Here is a 27,442-nt window from a genome sequence, read left to right on the forward strand (position 1 = left end):
TTTTTTTCCTTTTTTTTTTTTTTTTTTTTGGTCTGCCTGGGTTATTTCAACAAGGCTATCTCCAAGATCAGAAACTCTTTCTTCTGTTTGGACTAGCCTGCTGATTAATCTCTTGATTGCATTTTGTACTTCATTGAATGAATCTTTCAGTTCCATGAGTTCTGCTACATTCTTTCTTAAGTACATTTTCTTGGATTTTTGTGTTTCTTGTAACTCTGTGTTGATGTCTAATCATCTGGTAAGCACTTGCTTTTTCTATTAAGCTGGAGTGGGCTTTAAGGAGAGATACTTTCTCCTTTTTCCAGTCTCCACTGGTGACTCTCTTTGTGTCAAAAGCAGTCAAGTGGCTGGTGGGCCACCTGCACAGTGGCTATCGCTGCTACTGTGGAGGTGAGCTACTTTTGCAATGGTCATAGCACCAGGTGGGAGTGGTTATTTTGGTATGCTCATGCCTTCTGCCAGGTGGTGGGTGCAGCCCGCAGCTCCTTCCAAGGACCTCATGCATGTTTCTGCCTTCTGGTGGGGGCAGAGACCATATCTTGGGTCCTGCCTAGGACCCTGTGCATGTTTCTACCTTCTGCTAGGCAGTGGGGACTGCCCACAGCTCCTGCCTAGGACCCTGTACATGCTCCTGCCTTATGCTGGGTGGTGGGAGCTGCCCATGGCTCCTATCTTTATAGATGTTAATATATTACTAGTCTTTAAAAATGAATTAAACTAAAAACCTTGTAATATTAATTATTTTGATGATATCAATGCAATTACTAATATTTACTGGGTGGCCCTGAAGAACTGCATAATGTGCTAAGTACACTAACTATATTATTTTATTTTAATATTGTTAATTTAATTCTTCCCTTACCCCTCCCAAATAAATTGAGATAGGTATAATTTCCACCTCCATTTTACATAAGAGGCTACCAAGGCAAAGGGAAGTTAATTAACTTCCCAAGAATCTCTCAAACAATACATGACATATAGAGACTAAAACTAGGCAATATGACTCCAAAGTGCACACCTATAATCACCACAAGACTAATTCTCCCGAATATAACAGCCCAATCTCTTCTAAAACCTGACATATTTTAAAATTAGCAAGTTGGAATGTCATGCACCACATGCTTCTACAGGAAATTAAAAATACTGTGGGAATACTGAATCTTTTTACTAAGGATGACAGATTTGCCCCAGTGTTTCCAGAAACCAACCATATAAATTCTCACAAAGGGAGATCAATCCTGAAAGCATATCAATAGGAAAGAGGTTTATTGTAACATCACAAAAGCTTTAGAATATATGATCTTTTTGACATTCCCCTTCCAAACTGTCATCAATAGAAGGTAGTCCAGACATTTCCATGGCTTCCCAGCCTTCAGAACATGGAGCAAAGCATTGCAAAAATATATAAAGACAGGCATGTAACAGGGTAGATAAAAGTAAGCCACAAGGCTATTTCTATAAATAATAAACAATGTTAAGGGTATTAGTGGTTTTATTCACTATAATGACACTATTATTAAAAAAATATATAGGTCACAATGAATAACTGAGGATGTATCTTTACTAAACACAAATGCAATATGACACAAAATTCTATTAAAACTTTGGTATACCAGAAGAAGACTTAAAATATAATTGAGAAATAATGGCATAAATAAAATACTAATAAGATAAGAATAAAATGAAAAAATGACATTTAAGTCATTTTCATTCATCAAAATCATTATATCTTTCACATTATGGCACTTCATAATTTTATGAAATGTTAATTTCCCTTTGCCTTAGGGAAAAAAAAGGTCAAGCAATAATATTTATATATTATTATAAGTAAAGAAAACTTTACTCAAGAATATTATTTGACATGGCAAAGATAACATGGCCAGGTAAGAGCAGAACTGGATTCTAACTCAACATTCTTTCTACCACAGTAGCTGACGATGCAGGTATAAGGGTATACTAAATGCTTTTTTCAAAAAGTTAACATCATAATAATACCTGCACTCTAAAAGTATGAATCTAAGCAAATTTTTAATGTAAGAAACCATATAAAAAGACCTATAATATTCAATATTATTGAATAATTTTAAATCATGCTCTTTCCATAAATTAAAATAATTTCCCAGTTATTGGCAGATCTGTCTAGATTACTCAAGTAAGTTAATAAACATGGAAAGGTAAGAGTATTCTTAAGAACTAGTGAAATAAAGTTTGATACAGGAAAACTACCAAATATTTCAAAGAAAAAATACTGGAAGAAGAACTATGAAAGTTTATGTTTTTAAACAGGTGACAGCAGGGGGATAAAAGGGAAAAATGAAAGACACAATGACACTCACTAACCTTGCAAACATTTTTCTATATAGGACTTCAACTTTGCAACACATGTTCTATACATCATCTCTTTGAATTCACAGGATAACACTGAAAGTTAGGTGGGGAAGGTATTACTATTACTATTTTCAAAACAAACAAACAAACAAATAAAACTTTGGTGGAGGATGCAAGGTATAAAAAGTAGAAAGTAATAGAGGACAACTCTCCAGAAGAGAATTTTTGAGAGAGGAAAAAAAGCAGAAAATAAACGTTTATTGTCTGACTAGCAATGTGATCAAAATCAGTGATGATCTGAAAGATGTTATTGTCAAAAAAAAATGACTGTAGTTGATATTATATCAATATTTCTTGGAGATTTTTGAATGCCTAAGAAAATTACTTTTGAACATGCACCATTAAGCAGCAGAAGAATCTCTCAAAGGAAACATTAAAAGCACAGATGAGTCATTAAAAACTCTTCAGAGTAAAATAATACTTTATGTCTCCTCTCTGAATCAAAGGTATACATGTATATTAATATTAAACACAACGTTTTACTTGTATTTATAAATAATTAAAGTAAAATATTACATTTAACAGTAACATAGAGTATACTTTTACCCATTACATCAGATTTTATTCCCACAGTTTAAATTCTAATTTTCCATTTGAAACCACATCATATCAGCGTATGGCATTGTTGACACTAAAAGGCTAAAAACCATTCCTATGACACGTAATTGCTGGCAGAATTCCAGAACATGAAATGTGTCAGGGAAGGCATTCCTCAACAGGTTATGTTCTATTATCACGTTTGCTTGAAGAGTAAAAACCACTGCACGAGTGGGAAAGATATGAAAACTTAGACTGACATTGGCAACACAACTAAAGAAAATCTTTGAGCTGCAGGAAAATTTGACTTATTTACACTTTTTCCTCCCTAATTCAGTTTGATACGTATTCTGCTCAAAAATAGGGTAGGATTAATCTTTAGTCAGCACTTATTCAACTAATTTGTTCTTATCACAACACAGATAAAATAATAATAATAATAATGGCCCTTGTTTAAACCTAAGTGTGTGCATCAGAAGCCAGGAGGCACATGCACATGCGCGCACACGCGCACACACACTGACACTTTGTAATCTTAGCTATCCTGGTATTTTATTAATGGGACATTGTCACTATTAGACTAATCTCCATAACTATAAAATTTATCATTTTATCTTCACACAAAGCATTCATCTAATTTAACACATATCAAATTTCTGAGATTTTATTTTTTCTTCACAGAGTCATAATTTCCTTTTTTAAAGCAGTCTGAAAGACAAATTGGGCATGTTCAAAAGTTCTCTCTAGAAGTTAATTATAAATTATAGAATACAAATGTATAATTCAGCGAATTCAAAAACTTTCATAGCTATCCTCTAAAAAAGTTTTTAAGTTCCAATTATAATTTGACACTTTTATTTTTCAAATCACTGTGGAGTGGATCTCTAAAGGATCATGTTTTGAAGAAAAACTCATTCTAAATATTTTTTTAAAGAATAAAATTTGCAGTAATTTTCTGGTTAAAAATAATTTAGTGCCATTTATTTTTACTGAAGCACTGAGCATATCTGATCTGATTTATAAAATGTACCTATCACTTTGATTTAAAGCATTTTTCTAAAAGCTAAATGGATTCAAACTATATCCATTTGTCCTCTCACAGAAGGGACAAAATGAACACAGAACACAAGGAAATGAGAAAGGTAATTTTATACATACTATTATTACTTTCTACACATTATTGTCCAGAGATGTTAAGAACAAATCTGATCGTTGTCCTCTCACAGAAGGGACAAAATGAACACAGAACACAAGGAAATGAGAAAGGTAATTTTTTACTTTACTATTATTTTTTACTTTACTATTATTACTTTCTACACATTATTGTCCAGAGATGTTAAGAACAAATCTGATCATAACACTCTCCTGCTCAAAAACCTGTAATAGCTTCTCTTTGCCTAATAAATTGAAGACATGGCACTGCAGGCTATCCACAGTCCTCTCCCAATACCTTGGAGCCTTAACTTCTAGCCTTACTGCACTTCGTACATCTCACACTTCAGTCCAAATCTGAATTTAGAAACTTCCACTACGTATTCTCTGCATTTTCACACCCTCCAAGCCTGCACTGTTTCACCATCTTAACTGTCTTCTCCTTCATCTTCAGACATTAAACTTCATCAAGAGCAACATGAAATGTAACATCCTTCAAGCTTTCAACATGTCGTCCAGATATCCTAGCCATGGATGCTTCTTCTAACTCCCACTAGCAATAGATTATCATCTTCCATCTGAATTACTGTCGGAGTACCTAATTCGTCTAACCGCCTTCTGTTTTGGCCCATTTAATACTTTCTCTAAGGTCAGCCAGTGATTTTTTTCCTAAAGCGCAATTGTGATCACGTCATTTTCCTCCTTAAAAGCCATCTGCGGCTCCCTATTACTCATTACAACTATGTGCAAACACATAAACGAGTAAAAAGTACCACATTTTCCAGCCTTTAACTTGTACCATCATGTCCTGAAACTCCTTCTTTTCCCCATTTCCTTGCACTCTACTTCTCACCATATGAATGTCATTCAGTAACTTAAAAACAGAAAGTTTTCTCTTTCTCCTACATTTGAAGTCTTCCAAATCTCTTCGCTCTTTAAGTAATACTCTTTCCATACTTCTTTGCCTAGCTAACTCCCACTCATCCTTCCCAAGCCCAGGTGTGGTCTCTTATGTTCCCCAGTAGTATGGTACATTTTCCAGTTTACACTATTCTTCACTACTTGTGTAAGTGTTTTTATCTTTCATTGGAATACAAGTTCCACTGTCTGGGACCCTCAACTTTCTTATTCAGCCTGTGTACCCAGTACCTGACACAGTTATTGAACACATGGATGTCTCAGTAGTTACCACTCTTAAGGTATTTGCCAAAAAAGGACTTTGCAATTTAGTTCAAGAACAGATCTATTTATAATGCATGCATCTATTGACTGGCCTTCCCCTCTACTCAGGTAACTAGCTGATATGATCTAAAACTTAGCTCTTAGAAATAGAAAAGAAAATTGATATGTCTAAACAAAATATAGTCTCCATGTCATTATAAACTATTTTAAAGCAGGAAAGCAAGAAACTCATTTAAATAAGTGAGATATTACTGTTAATGAGAAGAACGCTGGAATAAGATTTAAAGCATAAAATCACATTCCAGATTCCTCCACCAACAGACTCTGAGAAGACAGGCAAGTTGTTTTACCTCATTGAATCATAGTTTCCATTTCCGTAAAATGGAAGGTTTTAACTAGATTATCACTAAGGTGTATTTTATCTTTACAATTCTATCATTCTAATTCTGCTATTCAACTAAGTGACAGCTAAGATTCAAACATCATAATTTTGCCTTTTTTACTTCCTCTCAACTTATTCTGGTTCCAATAATATTCTGGCTTCCACTGTCAAGAAAAATAAGAAATAATGCCTCTTCAAAGCTGAAAGTGGCATGTTGGATTTTACCAAGCATATCCAAGCCAGGAAAGATATCATGTCAGGCAGATATAATTAAATGATTAGTCCAAATAAGATACAATGTTTTAACTAATATCTGTATTAGCAGAACCTGGAATGTAGGAGGACACCCTATAAAGGTTTCATCTCTTCTTTTAGTAACATTTCAGATATATTTAAAGATAAGCTAAATTCAGTTTGTTAGACTGAATCTAAAGAATAATAAATAACTGAATTAAAGCCAATACACTCCTAGTGTACTGCACAACATGCAACATAAAACATTCAAGACCAAAGTCCATCCTCAATTTTAGCAAATCAACCTTGCAAACTTAAGACACCTGGACTTTTTCATAAAGCACTGTGAGGCACTACCATTCTACAACTTATAGGTTATAAAATACCAAAATTTTAACTAAATGAATAGTATTAGCCATGTAAGTTTAACCTTTGAATTTAATATATAAAAATTAAAATGGAGGGTAATGAAGCATATTTTAAAAAGGCCACTGGGAAAAATGTACAGCAAAGCAAAAATAGAAAAAAAACAGATAACAAACACATGTTAAAACATTTTTGGAGCCGATAATGCTAATCTGAATAAATACACACACACACAAAGAGGCTACAGCATTTTCTCTCTACATTCTCTAAGAAGTGCTGCCAAATACAGACGGATTGAAGCCATTTCTGGGGAACTGCTGAATCAGGAGCATGAGTCAGAAAGTAAACCCTTAGTACAGAAAAAGCACTAAAAAAAGAGCTGAGAGCTCATACACAAGCAGACATGTACATTCAGTTCATAAGGTCCAAACCTTCTCCAGTCATCAAAGCATGATGTGCTCGTCCTCTCCCATACTTATCCTCTTATATTTACGTGTATCTGGGAGAAAGTTAAGGAACCAGATTTTACCTGTATCTAAATTTTGAGGTATAGCACAGAGCTGTACTACAAGCGACTGAAGATGGCTCTGAAAACTGAAAAGACACTTTCTAACTTAAATGACAAAAAATCTGAAACTAAAATAAAAGTAAACAAAATGGATTTAAATTATACTAAAAATTAACTTAGAAACATATGGAAAAATTGCTTGATAGCAATTTAAGGGAGACTAAGATGCTCTTTCTTCAAAAGCCTTTAAGATATAATCATCTCTCTGAAATGGTCTAGACATAGCTCTTTTCTGAGGTAGGCAGCAGGAATGAATCATAACTAGAGCCACTCTCAGGCTTATTAGTATATTTTTGGCAAGAGAGGTTAAGCAAATATACCCCATATATAATCAACACACTTAAGATTACACTCCTTGGGTAAATCACTCTTGGACAACAAATAATTAATTGTCCTCCTTCCTTCCCTCCCCACCCTGCCCCATAAGTGTATTTTCTCACTGTTATGATGGCACTGTGCCACCACTATCAATAAATATTAGGATGTCATAGTTTCTATAATAACTTTATATTATTTTATCTCATTCAACATTTATATTGAATAGCAACCATAACAACAACAGAAACGATTTCCCACTCGAATTTCAGTGCTAAGGTCACTGCTATGAGCTGAGTAGATCAATGATCTTAGCTCTTTTTCAGACAGAGCCTAAGGCATAGAAATAACAAAGTAAAAACTAATCAAAGGTGAGACAATGTCAAACTGGGCCTAGAATCCTTGTCAGGATAAACTCACTCTATCTGGATCTCAAATCTTATCTACTCATTTTATTGCCTATTAAATTCATATTTCTATTAAATCCCTGTTATCTCTGCAAAATTTCTCCAGAAAAGAGAGCCCTGAAATGATTTAGTTTTACTCACTGATAGCCAGGTTTAGTCTTAGTGTAAAATTATAAAAATTGTCCTTTTGAACTTTTCCATGAGCATAATGATATTGCCTCTAATGAAACAGTAAATAACTGCACACAGTGTTCTGGTCTAATGAGTGTATAACAATTTCAATGATCAGAATTCTCTCCATCAGTGAGTAGCACTACCATCCTTGTTTGGCATTTATATTGCATCTTCACACAATGTTCTGCAATAGATATCACATCTTGTTCTTGGTTAACGATGATAAATAGCAATGCATTTTAATTCATATTCCTGATTTTCACTGTTTTCTACCCACATTAATTTGCACTGGGATACATTTTTCAGCACAGTCTGACTCAACACAAAGCTTCATCTCTGAAGACTTCAGAAATTTAAAGAGCTATGTTCTTTTTCAATCTTTCCATATGCCAGTGTGGTAGGTTAGGTCAAGGTATATTGCAGTTGAGCAGTTAATTCAATAAATATTAGTGGCTTTCTTGGTTGTTGGATGGAAGAATTCTACTCTTAATAAGAGCCACCTGTGGGCTTTTGAAAAATGCAAGTTTTCTGGGCCAAAACTCTAGACATTTTAACCCTGTAAGACTAGGTGAGGGCCCAGAACTCAGCATTTTAATAAGCATCTCATGAGATTCTTATGCCAGTAGTCCCAAGACCTACCAGTGAAAAACTTTGAATGTGAATTAGTTAATGTCTAAATTGTGAAGTTCCTTGTCACTGGACTATGTTTAACCAAAACTACTTTTCCCCAGTTAGAAATCCCCTATGGTTTATCTAGATTACCCAGAAAGTTTGCTGATTTATTGTCTTCATATCAGAGACAACAAATATTTAACAAATATGTAATCATGGAAGTTACGGGGATGAGGTTACTTTGAGGTGTTCAATCTGTACAGGTCCATGTGTCATTGACTTTTATCTGATAAAAGTAGTAAGTATTCTAAAACAGCAATAACTTCAAAAGGTAACAGCAATCTAGGCAGAAACACAAAAACTGGAGAGGTAAACAAGAGACCCCTGATTTAGGTTTTGGCTACAACAGGTGTGAAGATCTAAAAGGCTAATAATTCAGAATATGCAATTAGGAAAGATGGTCAGGACACTGCTACCTCATTTACAATAACTGTAGGTGGCTTGCTGATCACTTTCTGTTGTATCACTAAGGAGTAATGATCAATTAAAATTAAGAAAGTTCAATATTGTAGAATCAAGAGAGGAAAATTATAGGCCCATCTCAATTATTCACAAGTTGAGTTTCTGTTGTGTGATTTATTCATTAGAGTATTCCAAGCTGTTTTTCACTAATAAGGAAGAGTCAATGGCTTGTTAGTGCTTTTCTATTTGTTATTTTCTTTTTTTAAAATTGCTTTGGGTATCTCAGCTTCTTGTTAGAAGCCTGCAGAACTTTAGGGAGAAGGATCCTGGAGTCCTTTTCTCCATTGTTCTTTCATCACAAGTAACAGCTTTGAAACCTGGGGACTTTTTCATTATCTTCAACAGTCTCATATTTGTCTGAGACAGATAATTTCATACAGGACCCAGTTACCTCTGGGTAGGCCTGTTGTAACAGCCTAATAACCGGTCTGTCTCTGGTCTCAGTCCCACTCAATCCATCCTCCATCTGTAGCCAGAGGGATTTTTCTATCATGCAAATATCATAATGCCATTTCACCACTTCAGATCCTTCAAGGACTTCATTGACTGCAGAATTAGGTCCCAACTTTCCCAGGGATAATTCTAGGCTCATTTGCAGCCAGTTTTCCCTCACTTTCTTTTGACACTCTACCAATACCAAAGAAAGTATGCTGCCCCTAACAAAATGAACCCTCAGTGCCTGTACTTTCTGTCTCTCTGTCCAGAAGGCCCAGCTCCCTGTACCCTCCTGATGAGCTTCTGCCTCATCTTTGGCTTCAGCTCATGCCATGTCTTCAGAAGGACCTTTTCAGACCTTGTTAAGAGAAAACCCATCAGGGACCACTCTTCTAGGCCCCTACTATCGCCTGACCTACATTTAAGCACATAGTGCTAACACTTGATTTAGCTCAACTCCTTTCTCCCTCTGGACTGTGGACTTCCTTCTTAACCATCCTTGTACTATCTTGCACCTAATAACATAGGTACCCAGCCAGCATTTACTAATTGATTTCCTACAAGAAATTACAGACTCATTTCTGAGTCAGGGACCACTCTTCTAGGCCCCTACTATCGCCTGACCTACATTTAAGCACATAGTGCTAATACTTGATTTAGCTCAACTCCTTTCTCCCTCTGGACTGTGGACTTCCTTCTTAACCATCCTTGTACTATCTGGTATTCAGGATTCAGAAAACAAGCATATAAAATTTTAACTCAATTAAAATCACTTAAAAATAAAAACAAATAGATCAGAAGTGTTTACTGGGATCTATCACTTTTGGAGGTCTACAGCATACAAAATAAATAGCCAGAAAACACAGTCCTTAAAAAGTATTGGAAGTTTACAGTTTATTTGAAGATGTAACAAAGCACATATGAGAGAAAGATAATAAAATTACACATATATACATGAAAATCTTTCCATAAAAATATACAAACTACTAGTGACATTATTTTGTACAATAATGTGCTAATTAATTATACAAGGAATTTATGCATAAGAAAAAGTTTCAAGCAAAATGATCAATACGCACTGACAATTTGTGAAATAAAATTCATAACCAATAGACAGATACAATAATTTCAATCTCACTGCTAATCAAAGAGAACAAAATAATGTCAAATTGTCAAAAATAAAAGCAATTATGCCTATTGTTGGCAAGTATAAGAGAAAATGGACACCTTTATACATAGCTGTAAACTGATATCAGCGTTCTGGATAGCTACCCCAATATGGGTATCAGAAATCACTATATGTCCCTTTACCCAAGAATTTCTTCTCTAGGAATTTATCTAAATTAGCAAAGTTGGTGGTTACTAAATTTAACCTATAGACTGTAAAAGTATTCACTTTATTAAAAAGGAAATGCCTAAAAATCCCAAACTAGAAAATAGATAATAAGAAATTAAGATAGATATATAAATTAGCATGTAATAAAGCCACTAAAACTAATGGTGTAGAATTATAATTTGACAAGAAGGATGTTTACAATAGGTTACCCAATAAAGCCAGTTATAAAATAGCACACGTGGCACAAAAATGATATATTTGAATACAAATACCTGAAATTAATTACAAATATCAGTGTAGCAGATGAAATTGAGTAAAGTTTTTATATTTTTCATATTTTTTTCTATAATGAGCATGTACTTAGGAGCCCTTCAATAGTAAAAGCTTTAGTTTGAATGAGGCATTAAAGAAAAACTATGGACTAACGTGTCCAGGAAAGTTTCAACAAATAAGGCCACTCTTGCTCTGTGTGAGAGAAGACAGAAATGCTATTCCAGGCACTGAAAAGTCACATGACCGTAGATATGGGAGGCAAGAGTGAGCAACAGTGTATGAGCATCACAGGAAGAAGAGCAGCCTAATTTTCCCAGGAAGAAATGCATGAAATTTCCTATGGCAGCCATTAGGGACTTTTGAGCACAAGTATATCGTGAAAGCAGTGTTGTAAGCAAACAGACCGGACAATTGTGTGCAATTTGCATCTAGCAGAGATCCTGCAGGTACTAAATCCATTTCTGAGATGACTACTGTGATTTAGAAGTATCATTATGTGGGCTCAAAGAAAAAGGGTTGAATTGAAAGACATAAGGGGGAGTAGCAGCCAGGCACCCTGCCCTCCTTGAAGCAGTTGCAACTGCTGACACCTCTGCCTGGCATGCCCACCTCCTGGTTATTTGCTTTGCTCAAGGTCCTGAGTTTTGTCTCAGCTGTCACCTTCTCATTGCAGCCGTCCTTGGCTTCTGTCCACTCCCAGTCCCTCTTGCCCTTTATCTTTTTCCATAGAACTTATTACTTTCTAACATTCTAAATGATGTACTTCATCTGTTTATTGTCTGTTTCCCACATAAGAATGTAAGTATCCATAAGGGCAGAAATTTTGTTTCGCTAACTCATGCGTCCTCTAAGGTCAAGAATAGTGTTCAGCCTGTTTTAGGTGCTCAGTAGATATTTGTGGAGCTAACAAATTAGTTGGATTTTTTAAGGAAAGGTGGGGAACTGTGATAAAATAGCTCTCATTAATAGAAACACACTTTCCAAATGAGGTAATTTGAAGGTAAGATGATGCCTTTGAATTTGGACAAGGTGACTCTGAATTAAAATAGTGATTCCAAGTGAAAAAAATGCCCTGGAAATTAATAGCAAATACAAGACCACAGCTGGGGGGAGGTTTCATACCTGGAGTTAAAAGGAATGATGGACTTGGGAACTACAAAAGGAAAGAAGATGAGGGTAGAGAGCTAGGAAATAAAGGAGAGAGGAGGAGTACTAATTTTTAAATACACGACATGCAACCCACTAGAAAAATAAGTGGGGATTTCTGTCATATATATATAGTTTGAAATTACTAAATTATTACTCTGTCATATAAATGCAGGTTCTGCTTTTTAATGAAATCCTAACACTTCTTGTTGGTGCAATAAAATCATCTGTAGTGCAGAGGTGGCCCCTCCACCTCTCTGACTTCTTCCCACCACACTCTCCACATTGCTCACTCTGCTCCAACCACTTCCACCCTCTTTTAGTTCTCAGAACAAATCAAGCTCATTCCCAACCTGGGGCCCTTGCAGCAGCTGTTCCACAGGCCTGCCATGCTCCTCCCCCAGACATGCCTGGGACGGCCTTCTGCATTGTCAGTTCTCACTTAAGTGTCACCTCCTTATAGACCTTCCCTGACTATCAACCCAAAGTAGCCTGCATGCACTCTTTATCCCATTACCTTGTTGTTGTTTTTTAAAATCCCTGACACATTATTAACTGATAATATTTTGCTTATTTATTTGTGTTCTGTGTTCTGCTTTCTCCAATTAGAATATAACCCCCATGAGGAAAGAGATTCTGTCTGTCCAGGCTGCCACTACATCTCCAGAATCTCAAATACATCCAAGCACACAGCATACATTCAATAAATACTTATCTAATGAATGAATGAATAAATGATAAAAAGTTGGTATTTTAATACTAAATATGATAGAAAGTTACATTGAGTTAAAATTTATTCATCAGACTGTACCAAACAACATGAGAGGTAAAGATGGTATTCTTCCTGCCTCAGCACAATCCCAAGTGATCATATCTGTCTAATTCTAAGCAATAAATATTACGAGAAAACAAAATGTATTGTGATTGGAAGGATAAAGTAAAAAGCACCTTTAAAGATGAATCTAAATAAATCTCAGTAAAATTTTAAATAATCAAATGAACATAAAAATGTCTATGTTATTTTTATCATGCTCAGAGAGGCATGGAAATAGAGACAGATTTTACAAAGTTAAAACAGTGTGGGGTTTAATTAGTTAGGGCATATACGCAAACAAAATGTTAGATAAAACTTTCCGTGAAATAAGTTCTATAAATTATAAGTAATGGTTTGCTGTTTGTCTTGCTATAATAGATCTAGAAAGCAAGCTTAATTAAGAGATTAAGAAGAAATGGACTCTAATCTCTTCTCCATAAAAGGCAATCTCTGAATAAGAAATTCAATCTCCAGCTAAGTTTTCACATTTTCTGTGGAGAGTATTGTTTGTTAGTTACTTATAAAACACACACACAAACACACACACACAAAAAAAAAAAACTAAGTTTTCACATTTTCTGTGGAGAGTATTGTTTGTTAGTTACTTATAAAACACACACACACACACACAAAAAAAAAAACCCAGAAGGGAAGAAATGTTAAAACAAAATCAATAATCTTTATAAATTATTTATGTTATAAAACTCCTCATGACCTTATGTAGGACTTTATTTACTAACCATGATCCTCTGAAATACAGGTAAACTTAAAAAGCACCTTGCTTCAACATTCCCTTAAGGTACCCATGTAGAAGTCAAAAATCAAAAGAATTAATGAATAAGGAAACTTCAGAAATATCCAAATTAGGAGACACTCGACAAAACTCCTGGCATATATTCTTCAAATACCTCAAGATCAAGAAACACAAAGTAAGGTTGAGAAACTATTCTGTTTTCAGACTGTGATTTTGCAGGAAAATGCTTTTACCCTTAAGAAATACACACAGTATTTAGGGGAAAAAGGAAAAAATGGATGAATAGCTAGCTAGACAAATCTAATAAGAGGTTTTTAAGGCTGTCAAATGAAACAAAAACTTCACTCATATCAGTGGGTAGAATAATAACAAGTAATTGGTAAACTATAAGCAGGTGTGTGAAAGAACCATCTAGTATAAGAAATAAATCAACAAAAATGGCAACATCTGTTTTTTTCAAGCTCTAATAACATTATTACTTCAAAAAATGAGATCATAATACAGAAATTCAAATTTAAAGATTTCTTGGACTAAAAGCCTTTATAAATTGATTTCATTCTTTACTCATATGTGGTAATTTTAAAAATTCTATGATGTCATTTGAATTTTAAGTTGAAAAATTGATCGGGGAATTTAAATCATAAAATACCACATAGAAATAAAATTGCAGACATACCTTGACACATTAAATCTTTTCCCACTGTCCTTAAAATCTTAATTTTAAAACTGAAGCACTAATAATAATAAAATAATAGTAATACTAAAGCAGCTATGGGGTGGTTATTATATCATTCTCGCTTTAAAGAGATGGAAAAGAAGTTTATAGAGATTAAACATATTGTCTGAATTTCAGATAGGTGTTATGTGACAGATACACAAAAACTATAATGGCTTGCCTCCTTCTGCTCCTTGGACAAGAGTTACTGTACTGTAATCAAAGATTTTCTACCTTGGTATAAAGCTTGAATTTATCTATATTACTGCCAACATTAATTTCAATACTGCCATAGTTTATACATAATAATTAGCATTTTAAGATTAAGATGATATTGGTAGAAAAAATTTGAGAGCTAAAATATTTCTTCCTTTCTCATTACTTGTAGAAAGTGTAAAACTCAGGATATGCACACATATACACATATACAAATGTATTGTATATATAATGATGTAGATACTACATTATTAATCTCAAGCATCCAGCAGGTTCCCAAACTAACTGGGCCATATTAAATCCCCAAATAATATATTCATATTTATTCTTTCTTTCCTTTGCCAATCTAAGTCGCCTCAGAGAATAGCAAATTGTGAGTACTTGGAGCATACCAGGGCTATACTGCATCTTACAGACTAACAAACAGCACATAGATTTACTGAAACAGAAAGAGAAGAAAAATCTCTGCCAATCTAAGTCGCCTCAGAGAATAGCAAATTGTGAGTACTTGGAGCATACCAGGGCTATATACTGCATCTTACAGACTAACAAACAGCACATAGATTTACTGAAACAGAAAGAGAAGAAAAATCTCTTAAAAAAAAAAAAAAAGGTCAAGGTTCAGCTGGGGAAATCTACTGACCCACTTTGCAATTAAAATGCTACTTTAGCACACATGCACACACACACACAGGGAATTTTCCACTGAGGTCACACATAGTAGATATCAAAGCTCTACCAATGACACCCACATTCACCATCCCCCAGGCAAGAACATGCCTTCTGAGTTCAGTCTGCTCACTAATTACCCTGATTGTTTTTAACCTTAAATCTTTAAAGAAAAATGTTTATAGGAAATCCAAGTTTGTAATTAAAACAGAACATCATAATCATTTTTAAGGAGTCATCTTGGTTTCCTTTTTTTTTTTACAGTAAGTATTCCTGAGTTCATATTATGTATATACCCAAAAAAACAGTAAACCTTAATTTCCAAAGTAGCATCATTTTAATATTACAAAGAAATGAGGCAAGTCATTACTTTCATTATTGTGAACTCTGAATCATTTAGCCCAATTCATGACAGGTATTGTGCATATAATATAATGTCATTATGGAGTAAAGAAATTTGATGGCATATCTATGTTTTTACTTACCAGTTGTTTCCACAATGCCTTCTAGGATGACGACAATCTCGAACTGTTCACTTTGCATGCTTCGCTGGGATAGGTCATAAAAGGGGCTTTTGGCATCGATCACGTGGCAAATTGTGAGGGGGGACACAAGAAAAAGTTGATCTGCCCCTGTACTAAAACCTACATCCAGTTCAAGTTGGTCAAGGGGAAGGAACTCACCCTCAGGTGTCTGCCGAGACTAGACAAGCACATAGAAAAAGAGAAGAAATCACCACTTGTACTGAAATTTTCAAGGCAGCCCAACAGTAATTTACATCGTTGCCAACATTCTGCACTATCAATCATCTACAACAAAATCCAAACAAATCATCATGCAGCTATGCTCTAGCAAATGGGCGGAAATCCCAAATAGCTCATGTGGAACATACATGCATTATTTATAATATACAACTTGCTATAATTACCATTCCCTAAATCCTGAGCTTTGGAGAAATGCCTGGTCCAACAATGGCTGTTAGCATAAACTGTGGAACTGAGTGTACATGTGATATTGCTTGACATAAATCACTGCAAGATAACTTATTGCATGCCAGATTTTCTTCCTCACAAAGCTACTAAGTAGGCATTTCTTATGGAGTTTATTAAAGTTGAAAAAGGTTGTTCATAATTTTAGAACAAAATTATTGAATTGTTAAAAAGCAAAATACAATAATTTATTTTTTCCAGGACTTTAAAAACGTAACAAATAGATATACACTAGAATAGAAGAGTGAAGATTTTGTCATATCAAATTATGTTATGTACACAAGAGTTCACATAATAATAAAAGGCAGATGCTGTTAGCTAATGGCTTTCAAAGTCATAATAAACTGCATTATAATTGTTTGCTTCTCTACTCATATTTATTTTATGAATTTTAAAACAGTGAAAATTGTGCTAAATTGAACTTTCCTTAATCAAAAGACAATTTTAAAAATCTGTATTTGATAAATATAGTTTAGTAAAATTTTCATAAGGCAGTAGCATGCAGTTTTAGTATAAATCACTCTAAAGCTTAATTCAATAAACTGTTCACATGCTAAGACTCTAAAAGAAAATTAAATATGACTATTAAAAATCAGCAAATCATAAAAGAAAACTTACATATCCTTTTTTTCTATTCATTTTCCTTTTATTATCCATATCTGTTACATATAATAATCATGTACAAGCAAGTTTTGGGGTTTAATTTATATAATGATGGTGATAAAATAAGGGCTGGGTAATTAGAGCTGCATGCAGAAAAATTTGGTGGGGGGGCATGCTGCTGTGATCATGGGACTTTGAAGAATTCAATATATTTTAAAAGATTCTGCAAAGTTTATTTAATAACCAAAGGAGGGTCTATAATATTGGTCTGTCCAATGAAATGGTAGTATGAAGGCAAAATTCTTACTTGCAGAGTTCCAAGAAATACATTTTCTTTTTATGCAGAGTAAATGAGTTAGAAAGCACTGAGAAATGTGGTTTAGTAAGTTGTCCTTCATGGCAAAACAGAACAAAGGGTTTCAAATTGGTGGTGGTTTATTATGGCAGCAATTGCTGCAAAGAATCTCAACAGCAAAATTAGTCAATTAGAGAGGTTCCTTTGCATAAGTGATACTGAGGAATATTATTTGTGCAGAAAAAAAATAATAATGAAAGCATTGAGACCATTTTCCTTTTCTACCTTGTGGGTGGTTGGAAAAAATGAAAAAAAGAAAATGATCGCTGACAAAAAGGAAAAATCCATGAAAAAACCTGATGATACAAAAATAAAAACAGCAGTCCTAGCAACCAGTGTTGAAAAAAACTAGGCATTTCCAAACAACATGAAAAAGCTCTCCCTTTCACCTATATTTCTTAACCTATTCTCAAATTGGAAAAATATGGATGAGACCAACATCTTCCCAACTACACAGTTGTATGACAAGTATTAATTGATATAACAAAATAAAAGCCAAATGCAAAACAAAAATACATAAAAACAAAAACCCGGTATCACTGTTCTCTCACCTACTAAGAAACAGGTGCTATATAAACACAAGGTGGTATTCTGATGTCTATAATTAATAACCAGAATTTGGGTCCTTTTACTAACTATTCTAAGTTCTGCTCTTTCTGCACTAAATGGCAGTGTTGACAATGACAGTTCTTTAAAAATTCAATTTCCCATTTATTTTAAAATAATTGTCCCAGAAGAAGATATATTTTTCTAATTATTATATATGTACACCAACACTAAATTTCCCTCCCTATTTATATATTTGTTATTTATAACTGGGCATCATTTTAAAGGCTTTAGAGTAACCTGTTAAATTTTATATCCCCTAATGATTCAGTAACACATGAAAGAAGTGGCCTTGAAACAGGCAGGCTATCAGGACAATGCCAACCTGGAATCAGAAATATTTTATTTTTAGCACAGTAGTTTATTCAGATATAGGTAATTTATTCTTAAATATGCATGGATCTATTCCATTCAGACGCAATATCCCTTCTGATTTTAAATGTAGTTCTATATTCTCCAAATTATATGTAGCCCCCCCCACCAAAACAAAAAACGTTTTATATCCTATCCATGTCTTCCTATTATGAGACACTAGGGGAAAAGTAATAACTTCATTTCTTTGAAAGATGCTTTTTATGATTAGACATATATTTTTCAGGTAAGTAAAATTTCCTATATATGCATTGAAAATTATTTTCTAGTGGATACCATGGAGTTTAATCTTTCTTTAAATGGCTGAGACACTAAACATATCCAAAATTTTATCGTTCAGCTCTTCATCCTTTGTTAGGCCATCGATTATTACAACTATCGACATGCTCAACAACCTGATTTTTGTTTGCTTCTTTGACTTTGAAATATGCCAGGAAGCCTATTAATCACTTGAATTAGAGATAAGGCTTTGGCCCAGGTCAAAAGCGAAAAGCATGGTCTTAGTGTGGCAGGGCTTGGAATGCTGGAATGTTTGATGTCTAAGTTACCTTATCAGTGCTTAGCCAAATACTTTTGATGTTCCAGAAACCTACATATACCTACCAAATGCATTTTTAGAGGCATACACATTCTATTCTAAGCTTCTAAATAATTCTAACCTAGGCTGTCCTAATTCTGGTGCAATTTCAGAGACTTTCTGGAGCAAAATAAAAGCCTATGTTAGTTTTAAGTCCCTCAACTTATATAAGTGGAGTGAGAGAACTTTTGTTCAAACAACTATGATATACACATGTATAGGAAGGGGAAATAGAGAGAGAAAAAAGAGGAGTATGTATATGCCATGTATGTGCCTTTATAAAATTAAACTGTGATCTGTAACTTGAGTATGTAATAAATCAGTAGCACTGACAGTCAGTTTTCTATTGCCTTATTTAGCTATCAAGTACTATATTTCACCCAGAAATATTTGATAATAAACAGAATATTTTGAGATAAAAACCAATTTAACCTTTCTTCACTATGTCATCTTAAGAATTATAGTATAAGGAAAAAAACCATTGATAGAGCAATTTCTTGGTGATCCAATTATCACCTTTAGCTCTCTATAAACTTCCTAATTCCACAGGGAACACAAAACCATCATTATTTCCTAGATAAAAATGTGTAAATAAATGTGGTCTAGATCAACAATATTTAAAAATATTTTCAAATTTGAAACAATTGCTAAAAGTTAAGATTGATGCAGGAAATAATTTAAATTTCTAAAAAGCTGACTAATAGGTTGACTTCTATTTTATGAAAAAATTATTTAGAATGATAAAAACTGTAGGACAAATAAGAAAGTCAGAAAGAGGTGAAAGGAAAGACAGTGAATGGAAAATTAGTAATTCTTAAACATGTAGAACATAATTTTAAAAACTATGACCTAAGAGTGACTTCTATTCAACTTTTATTTTCAATTTTACGGAAAAAAATCTTTCCACCATTTTAAAGCCTGTCTGGTTACTTACATTACAGCAAATTCTGGGAGTTAAGAGAGAAATTGGGAGAATTAAGAGAAAAATAATCTAAGGCTTATTGTTTTTTTTAATTTACCATCCAAAAAATTATAATTTAAACATCATGGATTTTTGAAACGATTTTGTACAATTTAGGTTGTAGGGGAGAATTAAGAGAAAAATAATCTAAGGCTTATTGTTTTTTTTAATTTACCATCCAAAAAAATTATAATTTTAACATCATGGATTTTTGAAACGATTTTGTACAATTTAGGTTGTACTAAAAATTTCCAAAAAATGCTATTTAATATTAAAAAATGCTATTTAATAAATAATATTTCAATCATATACATTTTCATTATACAAAAATGGATCTATGAGTTTTCAGTCATTTTACCAATTTCAAAGAAACAGTGTTAAATGACTTTGAACTCTCTCAGAGTCATAAAAGGACTACAAGATAATCAACTACAATGCTGACTACAGATGGAAAAGAATCAAAAATCACAGGTGCCTGGAAGGGGCCATCATGGTCACGTACTTTAACACAAATAGCTTTTATATTCCAGGTGATAGACTGTTGATACTTATCCAAAGATATACACACACACACACACACACACACACACACCTCTCTGGGATATACATTTAGCACTGTGGATAAGCAGATCCACATGTGGCCATCCTCATTCTAAGGGATATGTGGCCAAGCATCCACAGTCATTTGGTAGGGCCACACTTCGCTAATGTCATTCCTATCTTTGCTGCCTTTCTGTCATTTCTCTAACTTGCAGCCATGTACTTTTCTAGCTCAGAGTTAGACTCGGGGAATTTTGAATAAAACATTTCATCACTACTATCTGACTCTCAAGATTTACCTCTTTCATATTCCAAGCCTTGACCCACACCCCACCACATCTCTCAAATGCCCACCAGAAAAATTAGGGGAGGAGAGGGGATGAAGAAGGGAAAAGAGAGGAGAAAAGAGGAGAGGAGGCTGAGATGCAGAGAGCTAAGCCATCTTGCCTACCACCTTCCCACCATTTTATCTGTAATTTCACTTCTCATCTTTGAATGTATTATATGCATATACATATGCAGGCACATGCTGAATATATGCTGAAGTCAGAAAGAAAATTACATGGAGTGAGGTTTGAGCAATATCTGGAAGCTAACATTGGGAAATGAGCCACAGCAGGTACCAAGATCAAGGACAAATATGTCTTGTGACTCAAAGCTGTTATGGCAATGGCTTTGACACTCGGACCAAAACTTAAGTCAGGTAGAGGAGAGTATAGAACTAGAATTTTATCTGGATAGTCTGCAATTAAATTGTACATTTATTTGGACTCCTTAAGTTAGAAATTCCATAAATACTCAGGTGGAAAAAACTATGACCAACATTAAGTCTAAAATAAAAAATTTTAATGCTAAGCTAATTAACCAATAAAAAAATGTTCACTTCTATGAAAAGAACATACCTTATAGAATGAAATGTAATTTATCCTGTAATAGGACATGTGAAGCTTTTATACCATTCTAATGAAAGAGCAGCTTTATAATTCCTTGCGGGCCTTTTGTGGAATTTATAACTGTGGACAGGATTTGTAATCCTACTTGCACATTTTCTTCCTACTCACCAAACACCCTTCAATCCATCAAATGCTTTTTCTTGTTTCTCTTTATCATTTGTTCTTACCTACTGCTGTGTATTTGTGCGTCTCCATGGCCCTCATTTCTATTCACACTTTATTCCCTGAGCACAGCTACCCTGTACTTTTCAGGAACCACATTAAAAATAAGAAAGAAAACATTCAAAACAAAACATCTTACTACTATTCTTAAAAAAGGAATAATAATAATAGATTTTAAAAATAATCCATGTTCTATACTTATTGGAAAATTGTACTTGTGTCAGAGAAAGTAAAACTAGACTAAATAGGAACTGTGCTAATTTTTTAAAGACATAATGAATCCACCTAAAGAACTCACCAAGCAATATGGTACCTACCCCTTAACAGTTCTAAGGTACTCAGTCTTTGACCTCTTTCATATTTTTCCTAACAGCTTGGAGGGTGTTCAAAAGAACAGGTTTTTTTCATAGATATTCTGTTGTGGATTTAATTTTTAAAAGGGAGGGAAATCATTGTCTCAAGATTAAAAGTAAAGTTCAAATTGGCTAAGATCAATTGATGAGAAGAGTTACCAATTAAGATCATATAAAGTCAAAAACATAATCGCACTTAAGGGTAAGATGTGGAATTATGACAAACCAATAAATATATGAGAAAAATCCAAGAATCCTGTGGTCCAGGAAGCATTATGGTTAAAAGATTAACAAAATGTTAGGAAATATGAAGAGGATAAAACGCTTAATGGTTTTGCAGAGAACAATGACAAACCAATAAATATATGAGAAAAATCCAAGAATCCTGTGGTCCAGGAAGCATTATGGCTAAAAGATTAACAAAATGTTAGGAAATATGAAGAGGATAAAACGCTTAATGGTTTTGCAGAGAACATTTTTTTTTTATTGCCTTTGTACTTGATCACATTCACATGGGGAAACCAGACATCATCCAGTTTTGAGTGTCCATATAAATGGAGGATAAAAAAGGTTAGTACAAAAATAACGCAAGTGATGTCAGAAGAGGAAAAGAATGTACTCCACTACCTTTCAGCAAGTGCAAGTTAAGGGTTGCATAGCTGACCTACTAGGAAAGAAACATGATGACTATTAGCAGTGAGTAGAAATATTAAGAAATAAGATATGTTTCCATGAGAAAAATTTATCCTTATCACTTTGTCTCAAAATATGGATTCAACAGTAGATAATTTTATGTTTTCTTTGTGTAAGAAAGGTTTGACTGAATGAATATATGCATATATATGATTTATATATACAAATATATATGATAGCAGTTGGATAATAAACTTGTAAATTCTTGAACAGTGTATCAAAGAAGATCATTTCATTCTATTATTTCATTCTACCCTTAACGACTTATAATTCTAGAGCAATCAACCATTAGTATTAGACTGACAGAAGGAAGTAAGTGATATTTCCAAATCCTTAAAACCCAACACTAGGGGCCGGCCCGGTGGCGCACTGGATAGTGCGCTGCTTGGGAAGCGCGGCGGCGCTCCCGCCCGAGGGTTCGGATCCCACATACAGAGGGTTCGGATCCCACATACAGACCGGTTCCCGCTCACTGGCTGAGCGAGGCGCGGGAGCGAAACCGAAGGTTGCGATCCTGTTATCATCTTAAAAGAGCTTTTTATGGCAGTATTTATAATTAAATTGTAGATTTTCAAAAATAACTTCAAACTGTATTCTTTCATTTTTATTTAATCTACTTTTGTTGTTTGTTTATTTGGTTGGGTAGAAAAAGGACTGATCCTTCCAGGAATAAAGTTGGAAGATCAAAATTTGATTACTGAAAGAAATTTCACTATTTTCAATCTGGGAAGACAGGAATAGAGTTGAAATAAAATTTTCCTTTATATAAATGAGAAACATAACTAAAAACTAGGCAAAAAAGTTTTTAAAAACTTTCATCGAAAGATAGGGACTTCAAAAGAATTATGCATGGAAAATTTATAGTAGCAAGTTTTAGAAAACCATATCCATGTACTTAGTTTCTTCCCAAGAATCAAAAGTGCTTTGTAATTACTAAATAAAGCTCATAGTTATGTTGATACAGAAGCTTTTATTCAGAAAACAAGAGAGCAGTAGAAAAATGTTAGTGAAATTAAATTAGGTTATAGGAAGAACATACATGCACTATAATTACTATCATTAAATATTATATTGCTTTTTGGTGCCTTAAAAATTCTATATATTCTGTATTAAGGACATGTAAACTTTACATTTACAATGTTAAAAGAAGGTTAAAAGAGGAGACTGAGTATGTGTACTATTTTATAAGAAGAATGTATAAAATGATAGCAAAATATTATTATTTAAAGATTTTAGTATAGCTTCTCATGAAAAACACTGTTGACTGTTTTAGGTCACTTCACTTCAGTCCCTAAAAGAAAATGAGAGCAACTTGTTAAAGGTAAATCTCTCCTCTAATTTTGCTGAGTGTTATTAGTTCCCCAATAAAACATGACTTCTTTTTAATGAAGTCTAAGCAATGACAAGAACTACAAGTATTCACTTTAATTACAATGGCTACAGGAAAAATCAACTTCAAACAAACTACACTGGCTGGTTGTTGACTTGCCACTGATCAACCCTCTCCTTTCAGAAAAAGCAAGGGAGGATTTTACCATAGTTTTGTTTAAATATAAATTGATGCCACATGTCAGTCATTTTTACTTCTAGCACTAACATCATCCAAACAAATCTAAAGTAAACAACTTTATAGGAATATTATACGTATCATTTTAATTAAATGTTGTTTTTATCACCTTGTGTTAATATAGCACCTTGCTCCAAATTTTTTTAATCAGGACATTCTCTATAGTATATGTGCTACACAGCTTTATGCACAAAAATCATTAGAAGTACCCTGCACCACTGTAGAGACTGAGTGCTTCAGATTCATTGTACCTTTGTATTAAAAATTAATAATAATAATATGTAGATTAATTCTAATTATTTCTGGCTTTATTACAATAAAATTTAATAGAATCTAAAAACATTAAAATATGTTGCCTGGAAAAGATATGTTTTCATAAACAACTTCATATGTTTGAAAACTACAGAATAGCAGTAAATAAACTTTAACACTTAATTTTAAATTTCCACTAGACTAATCAATATGGCAAACTACTCTTCAATAAGACTCTCAATGTGATACATAAACATGGATTCCTTGCAAAGACCTTGGTACTATATTAACAATTAAAGTGCTCCTAGCTGCCCTATAGGCCTTACCTAAAGAAAGAGATGATGTGTCATAGTCTATGCATAGAAACAGGCACATACAACAACTACTGCTACAATAAACGTCTCCAATACAACTGCTTAGCTTGATCCAACAACCTGCTCAGTTCAAACAGCAGTCTATAAAACGATATTCTAAGTTAAATTTTTAAAAATGTATGCAGTTCATTGAAGTTAATTATAAAATAATATGATCTATTCAAATTATTTATTCACAATTATCTTAATGAACATGTACTTCAGAACCAGACTTGTAATTTTCCACTGTGGTAGTCCAATTTTACTGTATGGAGCACAATAAATATGCATATGATTTTAAGTGACAGGACAAGTGAACTGCTTTAATTCAAACATTTTACTGAGCAACTTGGTCAAGAGTAATTAGGGTAAGATCTTATAAGTGAATAATGAAAATGACATTAAAACAAAACTTTTTAAATCACATTGGATCACTTTTACCTTCAACCTAGGTTGGGACTGTGTAAAACAATATATACTTGTAGAGTGGAAATTGAAATTTCATCAGCAATATCTCAACTTAAATATTTATTGGACTTTCATTTTTTTAATACTAAATTAATTTGGTTATGGTTCACTATGAAATATTAGATAAATCTTTTTCAATTTATGAGCTATTTATTTGAAATCATCTTTTTCAATTTATGAACATTTGAAAACTCCTAAGGAAAATCCCTCACACACAATTGTAAATGACACAGAGAGAGAAAACAGGTCTTTAAACTCTCATTCCCAAACTCTAATTGGATGAATGATTAGGGGGAACTCCTCTTGTTTGTGGTGGTGCCCTCTAACGACTAGATGGACTTTACTTTAATAACCATTCCATGTTCAATTTGTTTTAGCATTTACACCGCTGATGGTAGGAAGCAATCTTCTTTAATGGATGCTGAAAAGCTTCAAGTGAAATCTGTAATTGACAAAGGCTTCATAGAAACAGGCAATTAAGAATAAAATTAACAAGAGACTCTACAGGAAAAGCACTCAAGCTTTCACAGAATACTTCTCTAGGAAAACTTTTAGTAAAAATAAAACTCTAAATGAACTAGGTGTGGTTTTTTCCACTTTATTAACTGATCTCTGAATCTGTATGTTTGTGTTAAAAAAAAAAAAAAAAATAATCTGAAAATGAGACAAAATGGAGAGTTGAGGAAATGAGGCAAGAGAGACCAGACTGGCAAGTTTATGGCAAAAAGGAAAGTGGAAATTTCAAGGGTTAAGATCCCCTTACAAGTCATCAAAAAAAAAAAAAAAAAAAAAACAGAGTTATTGGTTCTAGAGGAATAATCCGCCTGCTGATATTATTAGGAGAAAAAGAATAAAAACAAGCCAAAAGCGAAATTGAGGCAAGTTCAACACCTATTTCTTACAACTAAAACCGTTCAGTTCATTTTCAGTACCTCAAGTTGCATGGAGCAGTGTGTTTGTTGACAACAGATCAAAAGCGCTCAGAAGAGCCAAGCAGCAAGGATAGGAAGGAGAGCAGGGCACTAATTTCCCTCAGGGCTCCAGGAGCCAACACCGCTCCTTAAGTGTTACTAGTCCAGGAAGTGATACAAGCACATCCGAAAGGATGAATACAAATAAGAGCAGTAGAGTAAGTGAGGAAAGAACAGAACTGTCACTGTCCCTCTGACCAATCTCCCAGCCCCTTTTCTCTCCCCTCCCCAGCCCCCCGGAAGTTTACCTGGCGATAACAAAGACACGGGGGGGAGGGGGCTGTGGTGGTTCTCAGGTGAGTTAATTCCCGGCTCGGGGAAGCGGCAGGTAGCAGGGCAGCACTTACTTTGAGCAGCTTGCAGCGGATCTGCGCGGAGACCATGTGGCTGTTGCGCAGGTTGCCCACCCGGAACATGAGCGTGAGTTTTCCGTCCCTCATGGAGATCACCGCGTGCTCGCTAAACATGAGGGTCTCAGCGCGCTTCTTGGGCTGGGACATCTTGATGAACATACAGCCTATGAGGAAGGCGTCCACGATGGAGCCGAGGATGGACTGAAAGAGGAAGAGGATGATGCCCTCGGGGCACTTGTCGGTGATGTATCGGTAGCCATAGCCGATGGTGGCCTCGGTCTCGATGAAGAAGAGGAAGGCTGACGGGAAGTTATAGACATTGGCCACGCAGGGTGTGTAGTTGCCGACGTGGGCTTTGTTCAGGTCGCCCCGGGAGTAGGCGATCACCCACCACATGGACGCCATGAAGAGCCAGGCCACGGTGTAGGTGAGGATGAAGATGAAGAGGTTCCAGCGCCACTTGAGGTCCACCAGCGTGGTGAAGAGGTCCGAGAGGTAGCGGCTCGTCTCGCTGCCCAGGTTGCCGTGCTGTACATTGCACCGGCCGTTCTTGTCCACGAACCGCTGCCGCTTCTTCTTGGGCACAAGCTGCTGCTGCGGGCCCTGGCCCGGCCCCTGGGGCTGCAAGCCCGAGCTGCTGGACGAGGTGGTCACTACCTGGTAATCGTCCCCAAATTTCCTTCGGAGTGCAGACATAATACGGAGGGGCGAGCCAGATTCAAACGCGAAGCCAAGGCGCAGGAGCCGAGCACTGCAAACCAGCACCAATAAGGAGGTGGGGGTGGGGGAAAGGGGGGAGAAGCGGGAGCTCCTGGGGTGGGGGGGCTCAGCCGGCAGGTAACTGCGGTCTCTGCCCCCTGCAAACGGCTCTCCTTCTCCCGTGGGACAGAGGCTTTCGTTCCAAGGTGAGTCTTCCAACCAAAGTGTTCTCCCGCACTCAAGGCAGGAGGGATGCAAGGACCAGAAACCCAAGAGCAATTTTGCTTCCAAGCTTTTCGAGACTCCTCTTTTCTTCCCCCACCACCGGCATCCCGGGCCACCTCTTACCTTGCCACTGTTCTCCTGACTATCCTGAAGCACCCTCGAACTGACTGCTTAAAATTAACGAGTTGACAGG

At 34.9% G+C, this 27,442-nt stretch overlaps 1 protein-coding gene across 2 annotated transcripts in view; it reads right to left on the minus strand.

Moving 5' to 3' along the window:
• KCNJ3 (potassium inwardly-rectifying channel, subfamily J, member 3) overlaps nucleotides 1-27,210 on the minus strand; it is a 148,240-nt gene extending 121,030 nt beyond the window's left edge. The window contains exons 1-2 of one of the 2 annotated variants that reach the window (XM_008568902.1): nucleotides 26,320-27,210; nucleotides 15,683-15,899 (exon numbers count right to left, since the gene is read on the minus strand). In XM_008568902.1, coding sequence (XP_008567124.1) covers nucleotides 15,683-15,899; nucleotides 26,320-27,021 — 919 coding nt within the window. In that variant the 5' untranslated portion in view covers nucleotides 27,022-27,210. The remainder of the gene's footprint in view (nucleotides 1-15,682; nucleotides 15,900-26,319) is intronic. The other variant, XM_008568903.1, reaches the window with a different exon arrangement.
• Nucleotides 27,211-27,442: the final 232 nt, after the last annotated feature.

Source organism: Galeopterus variegatus, unplaced genomic scaffold, assembly GCF_000696425.1.
Source record: "Galeopterus variegatus unplaced genomic scaffold, G_variegatus-3.0.2 Scaffold451, whole genome shotgun sequence".
Lineage (NCBI taxonomy): Eukaryota > Metazoa > Chordata > Mammalia > Dermoptera > Cynocephalidae > Galeopterus > Galeopterus variegatus.